This window comes from Pogona vitticeps, chromosome 5, assembly GCF_051106095.1.
Source record: "Pogona vitticeps strain Pit_001003342236 chromosome 5, PviZW2.1, whole genome shotgun sequence".
In the NCBI taxonomy this organism is placed as follows: domain Eukaryota; kingdom Metazoa; phylum Chordata; class Lepidosauria; order Squamata; family Agamidae; genus Pogona; species Pogona vitticeps.
In genome coordinates this window covers 152,281,828-152,303,707 of record NC_135787.1, presented here as the reverse complement: position 1 = coordinate 152,303,707, position 21,880 = coordinate 152,281,828, and the positions used below count along the sequence as shown (strand labels likewise).

Here is a 21,880-nt window from a genome sequence, read left to right as displayed (position 1 = left end):
CAGCCATCATCAGCCCATACAAGGTGCAAAACTGCAAAACAGAATTTCAGCCACAAAATCTTAAAGATGGCTTTTTTGGTTTTTCTTTGTTTTTGTGTACCCAGTCTAGTCCTGCTGTGAGTACAGTCTTCCAAGTGTGGAAGTGGGGTGAGGGTGTTTCATGGCAGAGATGGAGGAATATAGTAGATGCAGAGAGGAAACGTCCCATCTTTTAGTCTGCATTCACTCAAGAACCAATGGAGGTTTGGCAGGAGACTTGCCTATTTGAGGTCATCTCCTGTATTTAATTTCTTATCCATTATCCTTAACATTTTCTAAGCCAGCCAATAAATTTCCTACACTAGGGGTTCAAAATGGCTTCGAGAGGGCATTCGTGAATGAGGACTGCACACTAACCTGAAGTATAATAGCAGCTTTATTCTTGCTCATGAAATGATGACTTTCTTTGTTGCCACTGGCAATTTTTTTTCTGTCCATGTAGCTGCGCCAAAAAGACTGGATAACAGTTGCTGCCAGATGTAGCCTTCTATAGTAATGGATTGCTTTACGAACCGTATAGCCACGCCAGTATGATTGGATAACTGTAGCTGCCAAGCTATAAATACCAGAAAAATAACATTTTGGACTTAGGAAGTGTGTCCTGTGCCATATGGATTCTCTTTCAAATTGTTGTAGGCATACATGTAATGAATAGGGACTATTTGCATTTTTTTTTAAAAAATTGCATGAGTACCATTTACTGTGACACGGAATGCTAAAGAAACTTAATAAACCTCTGAAATATAGGCCATTATACTCTTACTCATTTAAGAGATAGGAATAAAGTGAGGAAGAACATAAGTTGGAAATGGTATGTGAGCAAAAGATTAGCAAAGGGGGGAAATAGTGTAGCTATTGGCCCAATCTAGTCCTTTTTGCTGTGAGTACATTCTTCCAAATATGGAAAAATTACTAAGTCATGTGAGGGTGGTTGGTGGTAGAGCTGCAGGAGTGCAGCAGACACAACGTGGAAAATAAATTGACTACTCCCAGGGTATTTTGTTTAATATAATGTAATCAACACTTGTTTGGCAGTTTCCAAATAACTTGTGATAGTGAGATTTGAAATTGATGTGAAATTAGATACAGTTAATGAAATTTTATTTATTAATTAGATAAAGGATGAAATCCTGTTCTGCAGCTCCACATGCACAATGTTGATGGCATCAACAACAGCAAATTGCTGCTGATTAAAAGTAATTTCAGGATGCATGTAACTCATACACAACGCAATGATATTGCATGCATTGTAAAAGGAACTTTAATCACCAGAGATTTGATATTGATGCTGTTGTCATCCCTGTTTTGAACATGGAGCTGTGCTATGGGATTTTAGTCATAGGCTACTACTGACTTGACCAGATGAGCACCTGCCAAACAGGAATAAGGGTGTCTTGTAAACATTGGTTTTTGGTGGGTGTAGCGAACAGCCCTGCCCTCACCTGTCCATCACAGCTGAGCAGTGGAGGGTTTTTCAGTGAGTGAGAAAGTTCAGTGAGTGAGAAAGTTCAGTGAGTGAGAAGAGAATCTGTGAGTGAGAGAGATTCTGGTAGTGAGAGACTGTGTGAAACTTAAGAGTGAACTAAGGGTGATTGAGAGATCTGTGAGAACGCTGAATGGTACAGAGAGTGGATAGAGCTTTAAAGTTAAAGTAGTATTGATTCAGTTTCAAGTGATTAGCAACCTGTGATTTACCTACTGTATATTAATCAGATGTTACCCTCCCTGATCAAATAAATAAGTTAAGTTTCAAAAGTACACATGTCTCCTTGAGTGAATGGTATTGAGACAGCAATACTTGGTGGCAGCGAAGAAGGAAGAAGAGCGAGAACCTCGTGAAGGCCTGGGGGAATAGGGGCTTCAGAGGAGACCACCACAGTGGGGGGTTTGGGGCATTATGTCTGATTTTGACCATGAAACTCCACACTACTGTAATATAATTTCCAATACACAAAACAAAGGATTGGATCCACAATATTAATCCTGTATATAGTACTAACTTATAACTAACAAGTTCTGTTCATGGCAATGAGTTTATTCTGAGTAGGAAAAATCTGAATTAGTCATATATAACACACTGGCTGGAATCCTGCTGGTAGAGCTACATGAGTGATTGTATCATCAGCTGGCAATGTTTAATTTAATTTAATTAAATTTAAAATTTCCTAGATCCACCCCAAAGCACGCACGCACACACACACACACACACACACACACACACACACAGAGAGAGAGAGAGAGAGAGAGAGAGAGAGAGAGAGAGAGAGAGAGAGAGAGAGTTTCTGAGACTCCCTGGAGATCCCTAGAGATCTCTTTTAAAGAGAAACCTTTAGGGCTTCAGCATGGGAGAAGAGGAATGCTTAATATCTGACAATTGCTGCTGCTGGCCCCAGTACCATAAGTGGGGCAACTGGTGGTAATTTGTGGATATTAAAAGCTTAACCTGTGACTCCTAAAGGCTTCCTCAAGTTGCAAGGAATTTCTAGAGAGCCTTGGAACCCGAGGAGGGGGAATAAGAAATTTTACATTACATTAAATTAAAGAGTAACATTGCTAGATGATAGCATCATTGCCAAGTATGCCAACAAGGTTACTCAGCAGAATTTCAAATAATTTTTTCCATGCCCAGAAGACCAAAGTATGCATACAGGACATATGACAAGAGATGGAATTCTGCATAATACATCTAAATACTGTGTCATGGGTAGAGTTCATGGTTTCCACAATATTAGGTAAAAGAAGAGCTGAATTACTGGGTTTTTTTTTGTGAACCTATTGCATCCAGAATAGAAACTGTGTAAAATAAGATGGCAAAGAGAAGCACAATGTCTTCTCTGTGTCTAAATACACTTTGCCAACCACCTTAATTCCAAAAACTTTTGTATTAGAAGAGGGATACTGCTTGACCACAGAATTCACCATAATAGCACAAGGCCTTACCAGAAAAGCAACAAAGAAGGCAGTCACAGAGACAAGTAAAGCCCTTCAGGCTGATGAGAAGAAGAATGACTAATAGCAGGATATTACAGTACTCTTACTATATGATTTAAAGCCTCCTTTAAAAATTACTCTTTTTCAAAAACTTGTCTAGATTCATAGCATCTGCACAGGCTTACCATACATAATTCGCCTATGAAACTAATTCATACTGCATTATAATCTAGGAATATATGTACAGTACTTCTGTGAAAAGTGCTATGGACAACATTTAATACACAAACACAAATACACATAGTACAATCTGAAAAACAATCTATACATGTTTGCAGTTTTCTCATTCTAGTGGTGCAGGTTAAATCAATTCTTGAAAATATTTAAGAACAAAAGACTCAGTTTCACTGTTTCAACTCCAAAGAACTGTACATGTCTATTGGTTTCAAACTCACAACATTAGGTTTAACAGGACTTGCTCCTTTGTTCTGTAGGATAAACCAGGGCCCAACTGAATGATTCCAAAACTATTTCCATCAGCAGAATTAGAAGGACAGCAACCTCATTTCGCAGAAACATCAAAATCTGGACTCTGAGAAAGCCAGTGGAATCATATTTATGTGGAGGGCCGTCAGGTTGGGAAGGTGATGAAGATGTGCTTGCACTAATAGACATATGCTAGAGTGACATCATTTTTAGGTCATTGCAAACCAGCAATGATTTGCTCAGAAATACATATGTTAGTATCCTGTTCAAATGACCAAACAGGCAAAATACCAAACAGGAAGTGGCTGCCATGATTTGGAGAGGCCTGGGCATAAGACAGGACTACTCCATATTGCAGCAGCTGCTTCTATTATTGTGCTTCCACGCACAGTAATTTAAATGGGGCATTGTCGTTATTCTGTCATGTTCACTGTGAAACCTCCTCTTCTGCAGACCTCATAAGTTTTGCCATTTGCCTGAAACATGAGGCCTTGTGTAGACTGACCAATTATTCCTCTGCACCTCACTGTGTAGATTTCCAAGCTGCAGACGTGGTAACCCTCCATTCATCATGTGGATGGAAGCACAAGAAAGGAGATGCTCTATGTGACTGTAGTTATGAAGTGTGATATTTTAATCAGTCACAAGCCTACTTTAAGTTTCAGTTCTTTTGAAAATATTGTCCAACATGACCCCTTTCAGATATGGTTGAAAAGCATTTAACTAACATGTGACAACTATCAACAATTTAACATTTGTCAGGGGTCAGATTAGAACATAATAGGAGAAATTCTGCTGCTTAGCACAGTAAGTTACACTAGAGTAGACCCACTGAATTAGTGGGGTTTTGGTGAGTGAACTCCATAAGTTCTGTTGATTCAAATGGGTCAACATTAACTGAAATGAAGTAAGCAGCATTATTTTAGCCATGATGTCCTGAGTATGTATGGTTTTGGTTTTGTTATACAGTGGTGCCTTGCACGATTGCTTCATACAACGATGAATTCACACAGCGATGGGTTTTTTTGAGGAATTTCCCCCATCGTTTAACGATGTTCTCTATGGGGGAATTTCACTTAACGATGTCCCTTTTTGCTCATTTAAAAGTGTCTTAAAATGTTTGAAACCTGTTTTAAATGCTTGGATTCCATAGTGCACCTTGTGAAACATGTGCAAACTTAATTTGGTTTTGTTCTGAGTCTTCATTAATTTTTGGTGATTTTTTTATTTTCCCCATTTAAATCAATTGAATGGACAGTTCAATGCATTTAAATAGGGAAAACAAAAAATCACCAAAAATTAATGAAGACTCAGAACAACACCGAATTAAGTTTGCTTAGGGTTCAGGAGGTGGGCTAACGATTGCAAGCATTTAAAACCTGTTCCAAACATTGTAAGGCACTTTTAAATGAGCAAAAACGGACTTCGCAAAGCCATTGAAATGTATTGAGTCGGCTTCAATACATTCCAATGGAGGAAACATTGTTTCACTCAACGATGTTTCCTATGGGTTTTTTCACTTAAAAACGGCAATCTGTTCCAATTGGAACGGATTAACCGGTTTTCAATGCATTCCTATGGGAAATGGTGTTTCACAGAACGATGTTTCACACAACGTTGATTTTTTTTGGAACCAATTAACATCGTTGTGTGAGGCACCACTGTACTTGTCCAATTTCACCTACAATTTCTTTCTGTTTTTGTTTTCGATTAGGGTCTCAGACTTTAATGTGTTTTTTTCACATTGAAATCTGTCCCTACTTTTTTACATATCTGTATATGTACATATATGTACATGTACATATTACATATTTTGTTTAATGTATGATATTTTCCCAAAACTAAAGCATGTTTACATTTACTTTTTCAGTTGAATGCATTTTAGCCATGTGTGTTTTATAACACGCATACTTTTTTGCCTATTTTATTTCACTGTAACACCCTGTAAGCCAAAGGCAGAAAAATCCTTTTCCATCGCTAGCTGTAACATACTGAACCTTGCAACAGCTTTGTGTGGTACCTTTTAGATGGGGAGCAGGAATTATGAATAGCTATTTCCATGCAGAAGGAAAGATGCTGAAAAAAGGCCACAATGTACACTGATCATAATGAATCTGAAACAGCCCTTCTAAATATTTACTTAGTAGTGAAGCAAATTGAATGTTATTACCCATTAATCATGAATAAAGGGGAAATGTATACATAAATCTTAATTGCAATCTCTGACTACAGGATAACAATATTTCCTGAGGGATCATGATCATCTAATAGGTGGCATCAGTGATGGTCAGAGTAGACTATGTCTAGATGGGCGGCATATAAATGCAATAAATAAATAAATAAATAAAATAATTTGTCTCCATTAAGATTATATAATGATACGATTATGGTTCTATAATAAAGTAGATTGACCTTTGAATCTTACTTTTTGTCAAAATGTTGAAAGTAATTTCCTCTGTTACTTGCTGCAACTTGCTCACTGAATTCATTTTCCTTAAGACTGAATAATGCATTGTTCTCTTTGTTTTTTTTAGTGTGATCAAGGATGCATTGAAGCATTTTCTTCTTTTGCTGGCATTCTTGCATCTTTCTCATTGTAGGCACTGTCATGAAGGAGTTAACAGACATAGACTGAGCATTGCCAGAAGTAATCCATCTTTCAGGAGTACTCAATAAGTCCTGCATATTTTCTTTTACACCAGTAATAAAGGAATTGTTTTTCTCTGTAGTGTTAATGACTTCTTGGTTCAAATGATTTGTCTGTTTTTCTACTTCCTCTCCTTTAGTTGTATTTAGTACTCCATACTCATGTGCATAGCGGTGTTCACTACTAAGTGTCATCAGCTTCTTAAAATACCAGCACTGGCGCTGAACATCATCTTCTGAGAATCCATTGCTGGGGAAAATAAGAGGAAAAGCATCTGTCAGTTCTAGAGTAATGAGTCACTGTTCTATAAATAATAATACAAGGAGAAAAGATAATAGTGTGTTCAGAAAAAAACACACATTAAATATAACACACAAACCACACTTCCATCATTCAGTCTCTGTGTGCACTGCACAAACATACACACATTACTGAATCAGCACCTACAGAGTAAAGCCATATGCAAAACCACCTCTTTTGGGCACAATTATATTTTAGCTACACTGTAATAGACTGTGTCCTGGAGCAGACTGTTATACTTGATTATGCAAGTCACAGAAACTACAGATGCAGTCAAGTCATACTAACCAACTGGACACAGAGAAACTAGAATGTTTATCTGATTTGGCAGGTAGATGCAATTTTCCTTTGTTCAGAGATCATAATTACAAGTAAACCTGAGAAGTTTCACAAATCTAACCAGAGAAGCTTCACAGATCTTGACTCTCCAACAGAAATATATTAAACTTTATAATACATAACACAGTCTCAGTCTATAACAGTACTAGAAACCATGTATTTGGATTTTGAAATTATGGATTTTGAATGTGTGCAATCATTAGATTTATCCAAAATAACTAGAATATTGGGTCTTTCATTTTTTAAATATAGTCTTATTTGATTTGTTTTACCATTCCAAACATAAAATGTTGTGTCCTGTAATTTTTGTTTGTCCCATTTCCCCTATCTGCACACCATTTTTGTTATATTTATTTCCTTTTGTTAACTTTTGCCAGTTTTGAAGGATCATCCACTGTGGTTTGCAAATAAGAAACAGAAATATTTCAAACATAACAATAAACAGTGCAATAAAGTCATATAAACAAAGTACATAAAAATAGCAAGGATTGAATCCCAACTTAATAATATTTTGAATTTGTTCACTGAAATCCATACGATATAATTGATGTGGCTACATTAAATTCCACTGATTTTTACTGACATAATCTACGGTTACAAAAGGAGACTTAGGAAAGTATGAAAGTAAGTTATACTGAGTCAATCATTTGGTTCATTTAGGCCACTACTGTAAACGCTGACTGGAAGTGGCAATAACAGGTTTCAGGTAGCATTCTTCCCCAGCCTTTCCTGGAGATCCCTGGCATTTCCTACTGGTCTCCCATCTAAATACTAACCAGATCCAAACCTTCTTGGCATAAAAAAAATCAGATGGGATCTACTATGTTCAGGGTAGCACAATGCACCTTTAGACGAGCCTTCTCTTTCTTTCCTTGCCCTCTGTATCTGTTTCCTCCACTGGGTCTGACTACAAGTATGAATATATGTTGATCCAAAATTTAACATATAATGTAATATATATCAGCAAAATAAAAGCAACATTCCAGTTTGAAACCTTCCTTGCTAAGCCCAATTTCTAATGACTGTATGAAAGGGGAAAAGATTAGACCAATCAGGTCTCTCTCAAAAGGGAGTTTCATAAATGGGATACCTCTGACACCTAGCTATTCCATTTGTGAAGGAAAGGGTAATACAATACTTTTGGTGTACGTAGCGTTTTACACAATTTAAAAGGAAATACTGTAATAGTAATAAAATTAATAAAAATGCCAACAGCTAACAAGCACTAGCTTGAGCTATCCCAATTCAGTATTCGATCAAAATGGAGACTGAGCCAAGAAATCAGAAAAAGAATGAGACTTGGAAAGGCATAAGGTCAAAGTCATGCACACTACAATATTTCCAATTACTATGTACAGACAGATGGGAAAGACAGACAGTGAAGAAGGCTAACAGGGAAAAAGTGACTTAACTGAGTGGATGAGAGCTTTACAGATACCATGGAATGCCAGAGGGACAAATAAATGGGTTCCAGATAAAACAAGCCTGAAGCTTGATTTTAGAAGCTAAAATGATTGCAGTACAGGCATGAGTGATTGGTGGAACCAATTCCAAGCACACCACTTCACTACTTAATAAGCAAGCCACTTAATAAGCAAGTACATACTTTTTTTTTTAACCTCACTTTTAAAGGCTATGGAAAATTGGTCAAGAAACTGCTGGCAGCCAAGCTACCAAAGTGGATTCAACTGTGAGCAGTTTCTTGACCAGCCTTTTAAAAGTGAGGTAAAAAAGTATATCCATCCATCCATCCATCCATCCATCCATCTTTTTTTACCTCACTTTTAAAGGGATGGTCAAGAAACCGCTTACAGTTGAATCCACTGTGGTAGCTTGGCTGCAAGCAGTTTCTTGATCAGTCTTTTAAGAGAAGACAAAGAAATGATTTTTTAAAATAATTGATGCAGCACATCAGCAATAGTCTATATATAATTTTTAAAAATGTTGTGTCCCCTGCCCTCTGTGGAGCAGGGGAGGTTAATTTACAAATATCCTGAAGTAGCTCACTTATTAATTCATGATATTGGCAGGAGACATTTCTATATGAATGACCAAGCTTGATTAGCTCTTTCTAATCAAACCTGACAGTTCCCAAGTGGCCAACACTAGCTCATTTCCTGCTGTTAGTGTAGCCATACTCTGATATATTTATGGAGTGCTTTTACCAGTTCCAGGCGCTCAGTGAATTTCCATGGCTGAGTGTGGATTTGAACCCAGGCCTCCTGACTCCATTAATCTATTCAGTACACCCCACTAGGTATACTCCTTCGTCCATCTAGCAGAAAAGGATTGCCATAATTTGTAAGTCATGGCTTTTCACTTTATGTAGAATATTGGAATCAAGTTGTAAGACTTATTACTGTATTTCAAAGAATGCTGAGAAAAAATTATTAAAACTTTAAAACCTAGCATGACAAGAAAGCATTCATGAAGTTACAGCTGCATTAAGTGACACACTTTCAACTGGAAAAATCGAAAACATGACAAGATGGACCCCAGGAAGCAAATTTCATTAATTAGTTTTCCTTTTTAGGAACGATGTCTGCTGTCATCTCAGGTGCTTTTTCCACTGGATAAGGCATTGTAACAGAAGTGAGCAGTACAATAATAGTTATGCAGTGCAAATGTGTCATTTGACACATTTTCTAAAGTTATAAGATTTTATAAAAAATATATATTTTTCTAATGTTTCAAACTGTGTCTTGGGGGCTGAAAGAACTTTCAGGCAATTTTGCCATACAAAATATTAATATTTTTGAGAGAAATATGTGCATCTCTGTTCAGGAAATTCTGGGATATTGTTGCACTCCAGCACCTACTCTCAATATGGAAATACTTCAATAGTATATTTCTTGTGAATATATAAAGAAATAAGATTTTTTTTCAAGGGAATGGGATAATTTTAAATAAATTATTACTTGTGGTTAATAGCAAAGGTTGAGTTAAATACATTTTACTATATTACTTTTTTCACTCCTAGAATAACAAGTGATAATTTGAATAAACTGAATGTTTCAAGGAAGACTCTTTTAGATATTTTTTCTCTTTTGTGAAAAGATAATAAATATTATACAAAGAAAGATAAAAGGTGTGACAAACAAATTTTATAGAAGTAGTTGTAATTTTATATAAATTGATATATGCCTTTATATCATTTGTTGCTTCATTCTTGTTTGCAAAAGACCCTTAAACTCCATAAAGGGTTTTAATGTTTATATTTCTTCAGTTATATTTCCTTTTATAAGCTTTTACGCCATTTTCATCTGTTTAAACTATGACCGTTTAAAAGGATTTCAAGTCCCATTAGTGTATTTTATTTCCAGGCATCTGTACAAAAGCTTGTTGAAAGCCAAAACACTGAAACGGAAGTGCATTTTAGCACAGCTACTTACAGCTAAGTGTCAAAAGATTAACTGACAGACATTTATTAGAATGGAGTAATTAATTTTTTTTAAAAGCACTTAATTCTTAAACATGGGTACATACAGCGGATTTGAAATCAAGAACAACATGAGAACAATTTAATTGAGCAGCTCTGGTGTATGAAACATGGATTAAGAAACCTTGCAATGATTACCTCTGGCAGTTTACATTTGAGGTCATACCTACAGGGTCTTATAATTTAGTGAGATGTCAAACAGACAAGAAGCTGACTTGGTTTTTTCTGTTCTTAAGGCTGCAATCCCATATGCACTCGGTCTCCAAGCTAAGCCCACTTTACACTGGGGGAGGGACTCAATTTGAATAAATATCTGCAGGATCATTTTGTGTACTCCAACACTTAATTTACATAGATAGAGAGATAGGCATATACAGATAGGGTCTGGGTGTTTCTTATATGAGTACATTTTTCCTAATGTAAAAATGTATGCCACATACGAATGCAACTAGAAAGGCCATAGTTAATTGCCAGAGCATATAATTTGTAGGTGTAGCAAGCGCACTGAAGCCCCTATTATCTCAGGCCTCCAGGAGGTGCTCACTCTTCCACTCAATTGCTGCCACCAATATTTCCAATATTTCAGTTTCAATACTAATTATTCAGTGAGACATGTGTTGCTTTAAAACTTAAACTTGTTTATTTGATCAGTTATATATAATAAGTAAATCACAAGTTGATAATCAATTTCTCTCACTCACTGAACTCACTGACACACAGAACCCTACTCTCACCGACTTTCTGGCTCACAGGCCTACAGACTTACCAATCTCTCCCCATACTTCATACACACACCTTTAAATCCCAGCCCCTCCCCCTTTAGCACCACCTTCCGTTCCCTCATTGGTTGCTTTTCCACTGCTCAGCTGTGACGAACAGGTGAGGGCAGGGCTGAACGCTACATACCTCCCCCCTTAACAAGTTGTTTCATGGGGGAAAAGCTATAGTGCTCTACCCTCATGAACGAGGAGCTTTACAATATTACATCATCCCAACAATACACTCAAACTTACCACAACATTTACATAAACAATAATTCAACATCTTACCTGTATGTTCTACATTAACTTTGCAATCCAGTTACTAGTTCCATTACATATCTTAACACTTCAATTGTCTATACAGGTGCATACTTAATAACATACCATTACACTTAAAAATACTTACATATATTTTTCTTTTGAATACACAGCCTATAACATTCAACAATGTGTACATGAACATTTTATTGCTTTCACTACAGTAGGTAAGGCGGGATACTACTGATGAGCTGTCAGTCAGTAATATCAGCAACATTATCAAACTAAATGAACAAACTGAGTCCTAACTTTTAAGGAAGCTTTTCTATGTTCTTTGCCAATGAGTTCTCAATCCCCAATCCGATCTTGCAAGCACCAGTGTAATGGAATGCTCTTCCCTCCCCACTGCAGCTCTCAAAGCTGTCTGAAAATCAGTGCTGGGTGTTTCTGAAAGATTACAAGGGGCTACAAGGTGGTAAATCTGTAGCAGATCTGGGGACAGTTTGAATTTGGCTGTTGACATGGGCTACCTCCAGTCCCCAATATAGTAACAAGATAGCAACCCGAAGTAGATTTTGCCCCTCTTCTGTTTAGTGATGTCTTCATGCTAAAATCATATGTGTTGTCTTATAGGACACCTGTGTTGCCCAGAGGTTTTGGAAACAAGGGTGCTTTCTAAAAATGTGAAAACGTAGCCATATTCTGCTGCCGAGTTGCCTCACTACTGTGTTTAGGTGGCACACCACTGGAATTGATAAAAGAGGATCCAAGGGGACTTTACGTTCTTCATCCATGCACAAAACTGTGTCTTGCCTACTACTGTCCACAATAAGAAATACACTAGTGTAGGAAAGTAGCAACATTTCAAAAATGGTTGAAGTCTTTTAAATTGTATTTCAAGTAATTATTACAGTGCTTCTTGTGAATATGGACAACACTTTGCTCCAGTTCTGATGTTTATGTACACATGCCTGCTACATGAGATCACATGGATTAGCTTACCACTTGACAACAAGAGATAATTTTGTTCTTCTCCCCTAGTCACCATGCACATGCATATCTGCTCTGGAGTGCCCTCCAGCCCTCTAGAGCACATTAGGAGACTCATGGAGAGTTGTAGGAGAAAGAGCAATCAATTTCATCTGCCCTTTCTTTTCCACTGGTGGTGGATATACAGGAATGAATGCAGTCCACAAACATTTCACATAGAGAGGGAGTCATTTACTTAAACTGATAAAGTTAATTTTATTAAAGCATTTCCATAGACACACATATAAACAATACTAGGTAATATCCTTGCATTGGAGCATAGGTATATATTACGATATTTCACTAGAGACACACTGCAACCTAGTTCTTTCAAGGCCCATTAATTTCAATGAACCGAGAGGAAAGAAAGGAGAAACTGATGAAGAGAGAAAAGGAGTACGGGAAATAAAAATGAAACCAGATTATATATGTTTGGATTCCTTCAGTGTTGAAACAAAAGCCATCTTTCTTTCATGAACTCTTGAGGAAGTGCTACTTCTGTGTAAGTAGGTATTTAAATTTCATGATTTTTTGAGGTGTTACAACACCTAAATTAATGATGTCTAATAAAAACTAAAGTTGACATTTCAGCATTTTTGTCACCAATACACACCACATTGTTACATATTTTCTATACGTTGGGTCTGTCAACTATCAAAATGGAGACTACTGTAATGAAATCAGTAGTGGACTGCGAGTTAAAAAGGCAACTAGCTATTCAGGAGCTAGAAAAAAAATCCTGATGTGCAAAGGTACATTGTAGGAGACCATGGCAAAGGCCATCCACACTATGCAATTAATTAAGAATTCAGTAACTAATCATTCAAATTCTTGGCCTTTTCTCCCCTCCCAGTTAACCCTGGGTTACATAAGAGTGGTATATAAAGGAAGAAGACAGGGGAATGGGGAGCAACACTTGGGTCTAAGTGCTAGGTGGACCTATTGATTCTACGCTGAGCTAGCCTGTTTTCTACTGTTTCTGCTTACGGTAAGTCTACACACTTGGGATGTGTAGGTTTGAACTCTAGCAGCAGCAATACTACTGACTGAGTTAAACATTTCCAGCAGTACATTTTTATGCCTTCTGAACTTCTTCACTGTGGGTTAAAGGCCCAGATTCTTTGCCATAGTTACTCCTTTGATACCATAGTATTCTCACTTTCTTTGTTTGGATGTGAAAGCTACATAAGAAATAAAAGTGAAAATCAAAACCAGATTGATTTAAAATATGTTATTGGAGAAGAGTTTTATAGATACTATGGGTTGCCAGAAAGATATGCTGTACAAGTTTCAGATTAATCAAATCTTAACTATATTTAGAGACCCTAATGACTGAACTGAAGATGCTGTACTGTGGATGTATCGTAAGAAGACAAGACCCACTGGAAAATATAATGCTAGAAAGTAAATGAAGTAAATGAAGAAGACTTAACATGAGACAGGTTTCATTAAAAGAAATGATGGCATAAAGTTTGCAAAACTTTAACAGAACTATTAATGGAAGTCATTAATCCATAGGATATTGATTAGGAGAGAAACAACCTGTTGCCACCTATTACAACAAAATATCCAGTGTGTGAATAAAGCAAAGTAGATAAAATTCAAAGAAATAATTAATTCTTTAAAAAGTATTGAAGATGCTTACATTAATCTCATTGTTGTTTTGTTACTGATTAAATCAATTTCTTGAATCTGAGTCTGACAAAATGATGCAAAACTTCCTAGGGCTATTCTTTTTACAGTTTCTTCACTTGGGATTTCTGCATCAGAAATTACATTTTCATCATTAAGTATTTTCAAACTTGGCAGACTTTTCAGTAAGGTACACCTTTAAAAATGGGAGAAAGACAGAGAGATAGAAAGATTTAGTGTTAGAATAATTACACTTTACTATAAATTCTGGAGATTCTTTGGAATTTTATGCAGATAACTCAAAAGACCCAATCCATACGTGTAGATGCTTTCCCACCTACTTTTTGCTATGGAAAGCAAAAACCCATAGTATTAAAGCGTGTTGTGATGCTTTGAAGCCAAATCCATGCACTTCATTTGATTTCTAGATCATCTGGAACAACGTGGGAGCTTGTGCTCAGGCTACAGGAGGAGGGAGAATGGTGAATATTGTCTTCCTCTTCTCCCATCAACTAGACTGTTGTGCTGGAACTACAGAAAAGAAACCCAGGATCCTTTTTTTTAATGGAAGATTTATATATGTACATGCTGGGATGGGGAGGGAATTCCTCCTAAAAACTGATCCTATTTATCTGTAAATAACAATGCTATACCTTTATGCCAAGTTCAACAGATAGCTGTAATTTCATCACATTTAGAAACACTGACAAAAAAAAATATATAACCATTTTCAGCCTGTACTGTTTTCAGTTGAAGGGTTAAGTGTACAGTTAGCTCCTTTCCAACATAAAACAATGGGCTCTTGTTGGGAAAATAAAGCTTCCTATGCTGACTCTTCTTTGCTGTAAATATCTAACACTATAAATTTTAATTTATCTTAGAGCAACAGCAGCAACAAAAACAAAACCCTCATTTTTGTGGTTCATAACAAATGCAGAAGTATTAGATACTAAGCCAATAGTCCTGAACATGCGATGCGATTATAGACACAGCTGAAAAATGGCATATTGCAAAAGTGCCATATCAAGTTGATTAATGGTTGAAACGATGGTTTCTTAGAGCTTTGGGATCTTAACACTAGTTTTTCCAGCTGGGTTTCTCCTGGTGATGGCTGAGTCAATATTTCATTTAGTGAAAACTTCCTGGTGAATACTCTGTCACTTAAGCGGTTCTATTAATCATTACTGCAATGAAACACATCCCCCCTAGGAGTGCTCAAACTGATTCAAGGCTTTAATTTCTAAAAAGTTATTTCTTAGTACTTCAGCTTCTTCAGTGTTATCACTGGCTGGACATGAAAGTAAGAAACCAATTGGGAAATTTTACAACTAATTCCTTTGTTGGTATCAAGGGGTTATGTAAAGTTCATTGAAACATATTGCCTGACATTAGAGTCAATGCTGAATTCAACAAATCCATACTTTATAGCGTCCCATTAGATAAATTAATCTCTTCCCAAATCATGAAAGCTCACTTGGTCAAACCATGTAGGACACTGGTGACTCTGGAATGTTAAAGATATATTTTAAACTAAGTTTACATGGAGCAGTAATTAATTATAAACACATCAATAATTAATAAATAATTAATTAGTTACAAGTAATAGGAGTGCTATTTAACGTATTTTTCTTCTATATTCAAAATGCAAGCTGTCTTCATCATGTAAGAAGAGAAACATATATAGAAGAGAAACTATGAGATTCTAGTCAATCCCACATTTTTAAGAGCAGATGCTTTCCATTGCACTAAAATATGGACTGGCAGTAAAACAAAAGTCTACTCAGCTGATACTTCTCTTCTGAAACGCATACTCCATCTCTCTGCTATCTCCTTCCTTAGTGCATGTAGAAAGCTGAAACTGTATAAGATACTATATTTATCTCTGATCCTTTGTTCTATTCATGGAAACTGAAATGAAGCAGAATTACTAAAAATGTCCTAAATCCAACAGACAGTCCCAGTTTGAACAGTCCCATTGAATCGACTGCTGAATGGCAGGCCAACACATGGATAAATCCTACTTAATTCTACTGATTCAGTTGTTTTCTATTTGGGAGTACGGGCCCGTCCACACTGAAATTTGATGTTGTCAGTGCTTAAAAGGTCTTTATCATCAGCGCAATCTATTTTAACTCTTGGTACCCATCTGTGAAAGAACAAAGAGCTATTTTGAATCTCAATGAATCATCCCAAAAAGACTGCATGCCCTACTCCTGTGCCGGAAAGATACAGGCAGTTCTTGAAGGGGAAGGATGGGTCATTTTACGTAGAAACACAAGCAGATGAGGACTTTTTTTCCTTGCCAAATAGAGTTATCAGGGAACCATATATCATAACTATATCCCGGTGTGGACAGGTTTTAGGTGCTATACTTAAGTGATTATGATACAATCAGCATTAAGAACCAGAGCAGATATCACCTGACAACCAGTGTTCCAATTAGATGCAAACATGCAAGTATCCAATAGGATTTTGCATGTTTTACAATGTTTATCTTTCTTCCACAGATTTTCAGTCCATCTGAATTTAATCCAGCTTTATTCATGAAATGAACCACACATAGACTGAACAAATAGGGAAATGCAGAAAATATATCCTTGTCTGTCACCTATGCCAAAAGGAAACCATTCTCTCTCTCTCTCTACATCTTTATCTCAATAGTAACCTCTTGTCCAGATTATAGGTTATACATCAGGCCAATCAAAAGCTGTGGCAAATCCATTTCTTTCAGAATGATTCACAGCTTTTCATGATTGACACTGTCAAAAGTTTTAAATCTCTAAAGTACAAAATTATTTTCTTCCAAAATCTTTTGGTAATCCTCCAGTAGCCAACACACATTTGCAGTATGGTTGCTAGTATCTCTTCTGAATCCATGGAACACTGGGTGCTTCTCACTCCATATATGAAGGTCCTTGTTGCAAAATCTTGAACATCACTTGCTTGCATGGGAAATTCATACAACATGTCTGCGATTGCTACAATGTTTTTCATCTTCTTTCTTAGGGATTGCTGTATATTGAAGGTTTGCTATCCATGGGCCACTGCTTTCCATATGGGAAATTTTAGCAGAAGTGTCCCTGAGTGGATTGGTAACAGATTCAGAATATCAGGAGATTTGATTATCAGGGGTCAACAAGGAGTGATTGTTCATTGGAGGCTACGTAGGCACATGATCTCTCTGTGACTCCATGTCACCAGGAGGCAAGACTCAGCCTCTGACTTCTGCCTCAACCCCTTTAAAGGGATTCCTCAAACTCCATGGCAGGTCAGATCCATACCTGCCACCTTCATCCAACCAAACCAATGCTGTCGACCACACTCTGTAAAGTTGTGCCAAGAACTTTACAGTAGGAAAATTCTACTGTGGCAGACTACAGTAAACTGTATACATGCACACTCAGAATGATGATATACAAGATGGGTGGGTGGGGGAGGGAGAGTTGACTGATAGAAAGCTGCCTGCAGTCAGCAAACTCTTTGTTTAAATGCTAAGCAGGAAGTCAAAGTGGAAGTCTGTTTCCCCTTGGTCTGCCTGCCTAGACTCTGCATCCTCCCTCAGCCAACAAAGGACTGTCAGGAAAGCACCTAGCCAGTGCATTTCCCAGCATCCACAGCACCAGGCTGCGATAAATGTGCATGTTGCAGCTGACCATTGAACTGCTAGGGCTACCACTTTGGCCACAACAATGGGAGTTCCAAGTAGGTCTTGATTCCATATTTCTACAAATAAAGAGCAGACAAACAAGTTCATGTTTTGAAAATATCCGTTTAAATCAATGAAAACAGAAGGGTGAAGTTTATAGTGATATCCATGATTGAAAAAAGAGTAGGGGGTCAACAATGGTCACGGGAGGAGAGGGCAAAAGGCTAAGAAAGGATTGGGGGGAAAGCTGTCGTCTTTTTGCTAAATCCATGGTGACCAAAAAAAATGCATATAGGAAGGAAAATGGAAATTGTCAAAGAGGCAATGTAGAAAAGCAGAAATCTAAAATAAGTTACATTTATATATTTGCTTTCAGGAATGGGATTAATCAAGTAAACTATTAATTGAAAAGACAACGGGGATATATTTCTGAGATTAAAGACACTATTGGAAGATGAAATGATATTCTCTTCAACGATATTGAAGAAAATGAGATTAAGGGAATAATTTGGAAAATACTATTGCACTCTTGCCTGAATATGGATATATTCCTTCCTTAACATATATTAGTGACAAGAAGTCAGGAAATATTTTCTAGAGGATGTAGATTTCCTTATTTTCAAAGAATCCACCTGCCTCTCTTTTTCTGTCCCTGAAACAAAACTTTTACAAAACTGACTCTTTTGGTGATGATTTGAAAATCTTTTTATAATTCATTACTGCACACACTGTGAGAAAAATCCAGAGACACCTGTTCGCCTGGGATTCCATCAGCCTTAATAATTCTGAATTTCTTTATACAACCACTAACACAGTTTGCATAAATATTAATTTTCACCTGTTCTCTATAGGGTTTTCAGTTATTTTCACTAAATCAGTATTGCTGAGCTGCCTAGCATATAGAGATCTGGATATAGACTACGTTAGGGCTCAGTTACACTACTGAAATGAATCAGAGAGGGGCTGAAGTTGGTTTAAAGTTGTATGATTTTTGTGGCAACTTTTGTTTTGTATATTGGTTGTGGTTTTAAAATTGTTGCATTTAGAACTAAATTGGCACCACAGGGCTCCAGCTTCTGCTTTTTCTGGATCCTTTGTATTTAATTTTTAAAAGAGGAGGAGAGAGCACTTCAACTGCTTCCCCTCCATTCCAGATTCAAGAACAAAGCCATGGGAGAGAAATAGTTTAAATGCACACGTGGAGAGGGAACTTGTAAGAAGCCATACAGAGATGCATGCTAGCTTGCTCACTCTCTGCCAAAGGAGGCTGAAATGGATGCTTTGACAGATGAAGGGAAATAGCTTGTCTCCCTGGGTCTGGTGGGGGAGGGGGAGGAAGTAGCAGAGTCACTACTATCAGTGTTGCTGCCTTTCTTTTCTTTACTCTTCTCACTTTGGGAATATAGGTTTTGCCTTGAGCAAAATGCAGCCAAATCCACAATCACCCCTCTTTTCTTCTCCCACCTTCCTCAGCTGGAAGCCAGCTGCCCCAGTCACCCTACTTCTCTGCAGGAAGAGAAAGAACAGGCAGGCTTGAAGGGGTTGAAGTGATTTTTCCAGGTCCCTCATCATGTTTTAATATTTGTTTTATTCAATCTTTTGTTCAAAGTGGAATAGTGCTAGATCAGAAAAAAATGACAGATAGAAAAAAAATTTAAAAATAGAATTGCAAGAGTACATTACAGCTTGAAACTCAAGGTCCTAGCATCCAATACTTGACAAACTCCACATACACAATTTACACACGTGTTTACACATGCCAAAAGATTAAAAATAAATCAGGTTCAGAACTGCGTTAAAACAAACAACCCACTCGTAGCTATTTAAAATATCTCACTTTCTGACCACAAAAATGTGACCTTAGCTGCATGTTGTGTAGGTGGGAATTTTAAAATCCATTTCAAGAATTCTAAATCTGTGCAAAACAAGAGTATTATGACATGTAACCGAGTCCTTAGATTCTACTGAGAACAAAGGGACATGTTTGATTTCAGTGCAACTAACTTAGACATAATCCAATTCACACAATTTGCTTGTGTTTCTTTCTCTGAAGATAATAATTGTAATGAAGAGCAGGAATGGTGGAATGGCAGAACTGAGTGGAATCAGGAAGTGAGTGATTTAATTTACCACTGCAATTCTTGTGCACTTGTAAAAATGGCTCTGCAGCACTGGGTAACCTTCCAGAAGAAAATTTAGGGCAATGCTGAGAGCTACAGTGAGAGGGAAGAAAGTTATGACTATTCCACAAACATAATGTTGTATTAAGAACCCAAAATATCCAGAGGGAGAAATCCTACAAGAGAATATCATGGTATTCCCCCACCCAAGACTGACTTTCTTCTGTGATGTAAGCTATTTCTTCAACTATGGGGAAAATACTGTATGAAGAGGAGAAAGGAAGAAGTGAAACAGCCCTGTTAAGCACTTTCTCACTATTATTTAGTTAGTTAAACATATAACAATCATCAGAATATTAATATTTACCCAAACATGTCAATTTCCTTTCCCTTTATATGCTTACCTCCAATTCTCTTCTTGAAGCATTGGATTTCCATATAGGGATAATTCTCTCAGACCATTACAACCATTAAGCCACTGAATTACACTCTTAAGTTCTGCATTTGTTAAGGAAAAGGTGAATATAAATGGGTACAAATATGTTATTTCAATCAAAATCACTACATGACATTTTCAAGGATCTGTCAAATTAGTAGAAATTACTTAAATTAAGTTTGTCCCTTTAACTTGAAAGATACTTTTGCAAATATCTTTAGTGGTCAATGAAGTATAATTCACAAATATCAGTCAGTCCCAACATTCCTAATCAATGCAGTGTATACATTTAGAGAGGTTATGTTCTAACACACGATGCTGTGTAGTATGAATATGGATATCATTTGTCTGCTCATTGTATCATCCAAAGGAACCTTTATTTTTTCCTAAACCTTAAGGCTAGCAGAAATCTGTGCTGATGAAAAGACTATGGGATCTTACAGCTTGTTTCCATTGTTAAGAAATAATGAGAATATAAAATATGTACACCAACTATATACACTATATGTAAGAGAACTACAACAAGCAGATATTTAAAGCCACTTTGTATATACATGTCAGCAAATCAAAATTGTTTACAGTTACCACAAAGTGTGTGGAATGCATGGAAATCAAAACTCACCTAATAAGCAGTTGTTGCTGATATCTAACTTTTCCAAAGACACACATGAAAAAAGAGGTGCAAGTTGGAGCAAACTAGGAGAAAAACAACAAATATCTTAACAGTGATATATTACTAATGAAAGCATAAATATCAGAAACACAGCATAAACATGAGAAGTATTTTCAAGGTTCAGTGAATAAAGTGTTATCTGATAGCTATCCAAGGTGCTAGAAGGAAATTATGAGGTTTTCCCTTTTAATAATTAGCTATTTGTTGAATTTCTAGTAATATCATAACTGCTACAATATTTGAAACTAATGAGAGGTACTGCTTTAAAGAGAGCCACAATTCTATGGAAAATTCAGGTTCTTAATGAGTTCCAAAACTATGTGTTGTTTTGAGGTCATGATTGTCTGGGAAAAGACAAAAAACCAAAAAATTCTCTCCACTTCCTTTGGTGTTATGCTTCCAAAAAGGCACCACATTTTAACATATATTGGCCTTTTCTATTTGTTTCATACTGACAATACTTTTCCTAATTTTAATACTTCCTTTAAGGTGAGAAAAGATCTGAGAGGAAGATCACCCAAGCCTCTTGTAAACTAGTTAAACTTTGAGCCTCGTTAGACAGATGTTTTCTTGCCTTAAAGGAAATATTAGTGTTAGAAAAAGTACTGTAAGCCTATAGTAATTATTGATATCTTATCTTTTTTCTTCTCTCTGTCAGATTTCTAGAGACAAAAAACAAAACAATTTTTTTAAAGATGGCAACTTCTTGGCTATGTTTCATTTATCAGAGTCTTCAAATATAGGGTAGATTATCTTATTTTCTCATATGCTGCAGGTGCAATTCACATGCTTTTCCTGGGCCCATGGTTGACAACCAGGAGCTTTGTGATATTAGGAGGAAGTGTTAGCATTAGTAATTTCCAGCAAAATATTCACCATGCTACAGAAAACATAGGTAGTTGTAAAGTTTCTCAGCACTTCGACCACTGAAAGCTGAAACTGTGGCCAGACTGGACATTAGTCTGTTCAGAGTACTCTGGCAGTAGACATGATAAATTTTGCAGTCTCCACCTTCTATTCTCTCACCAGTATAATAGTTTGGCCACTGCACTGCTAATTGTTGAAATGCTGTAATGCAATGATCATGGTCTACATAGCATTACCATGAACAGAGACAAATACAAAGTAGCAGATTAGCTACGTA

At 36.7% G+C, this 21,880-nt stretch overlaps 1 protein-coding gene across 2 annotated transcripts in view; it reads right to left on the bottom strand.

Moving 5' to 3' along the window:
• The window catches only part of LRRIQ1 (leucine rich repeats and IQ motif containing 1), a 131,092-nt gene that overhangs the window by 61,503 nt on the left and 47,709 nt on the right, over nt 1–21,880 (bottom strand). For both annotated transcript variants that reach the window (XM_020777759.3, XM_020777766.3), the window contains exons 13-17: nt 20,686–20,759; nt 20,032–20,125; nt 13,875–14,057; nt 5,882–6,352; nt 397–595 (exon numbers count right to left, since the gene is read on the bottom strand). In XM_020777759.3, coding sequence (XP_020633418.3) covers nt 397–595; nt 5,882–6,352; nt 13,875–14,057; nt 20,032–20,125; nt 20,686–20,759 — 1,021 coding nt within the window. The remainder of the gene's footprint in view (nt 1–396; nt 596–5,881; nt 6,353–13,874; nt 14,058–20,031; nt 20,126–20,685; nt 20,760–21,880) is intronic.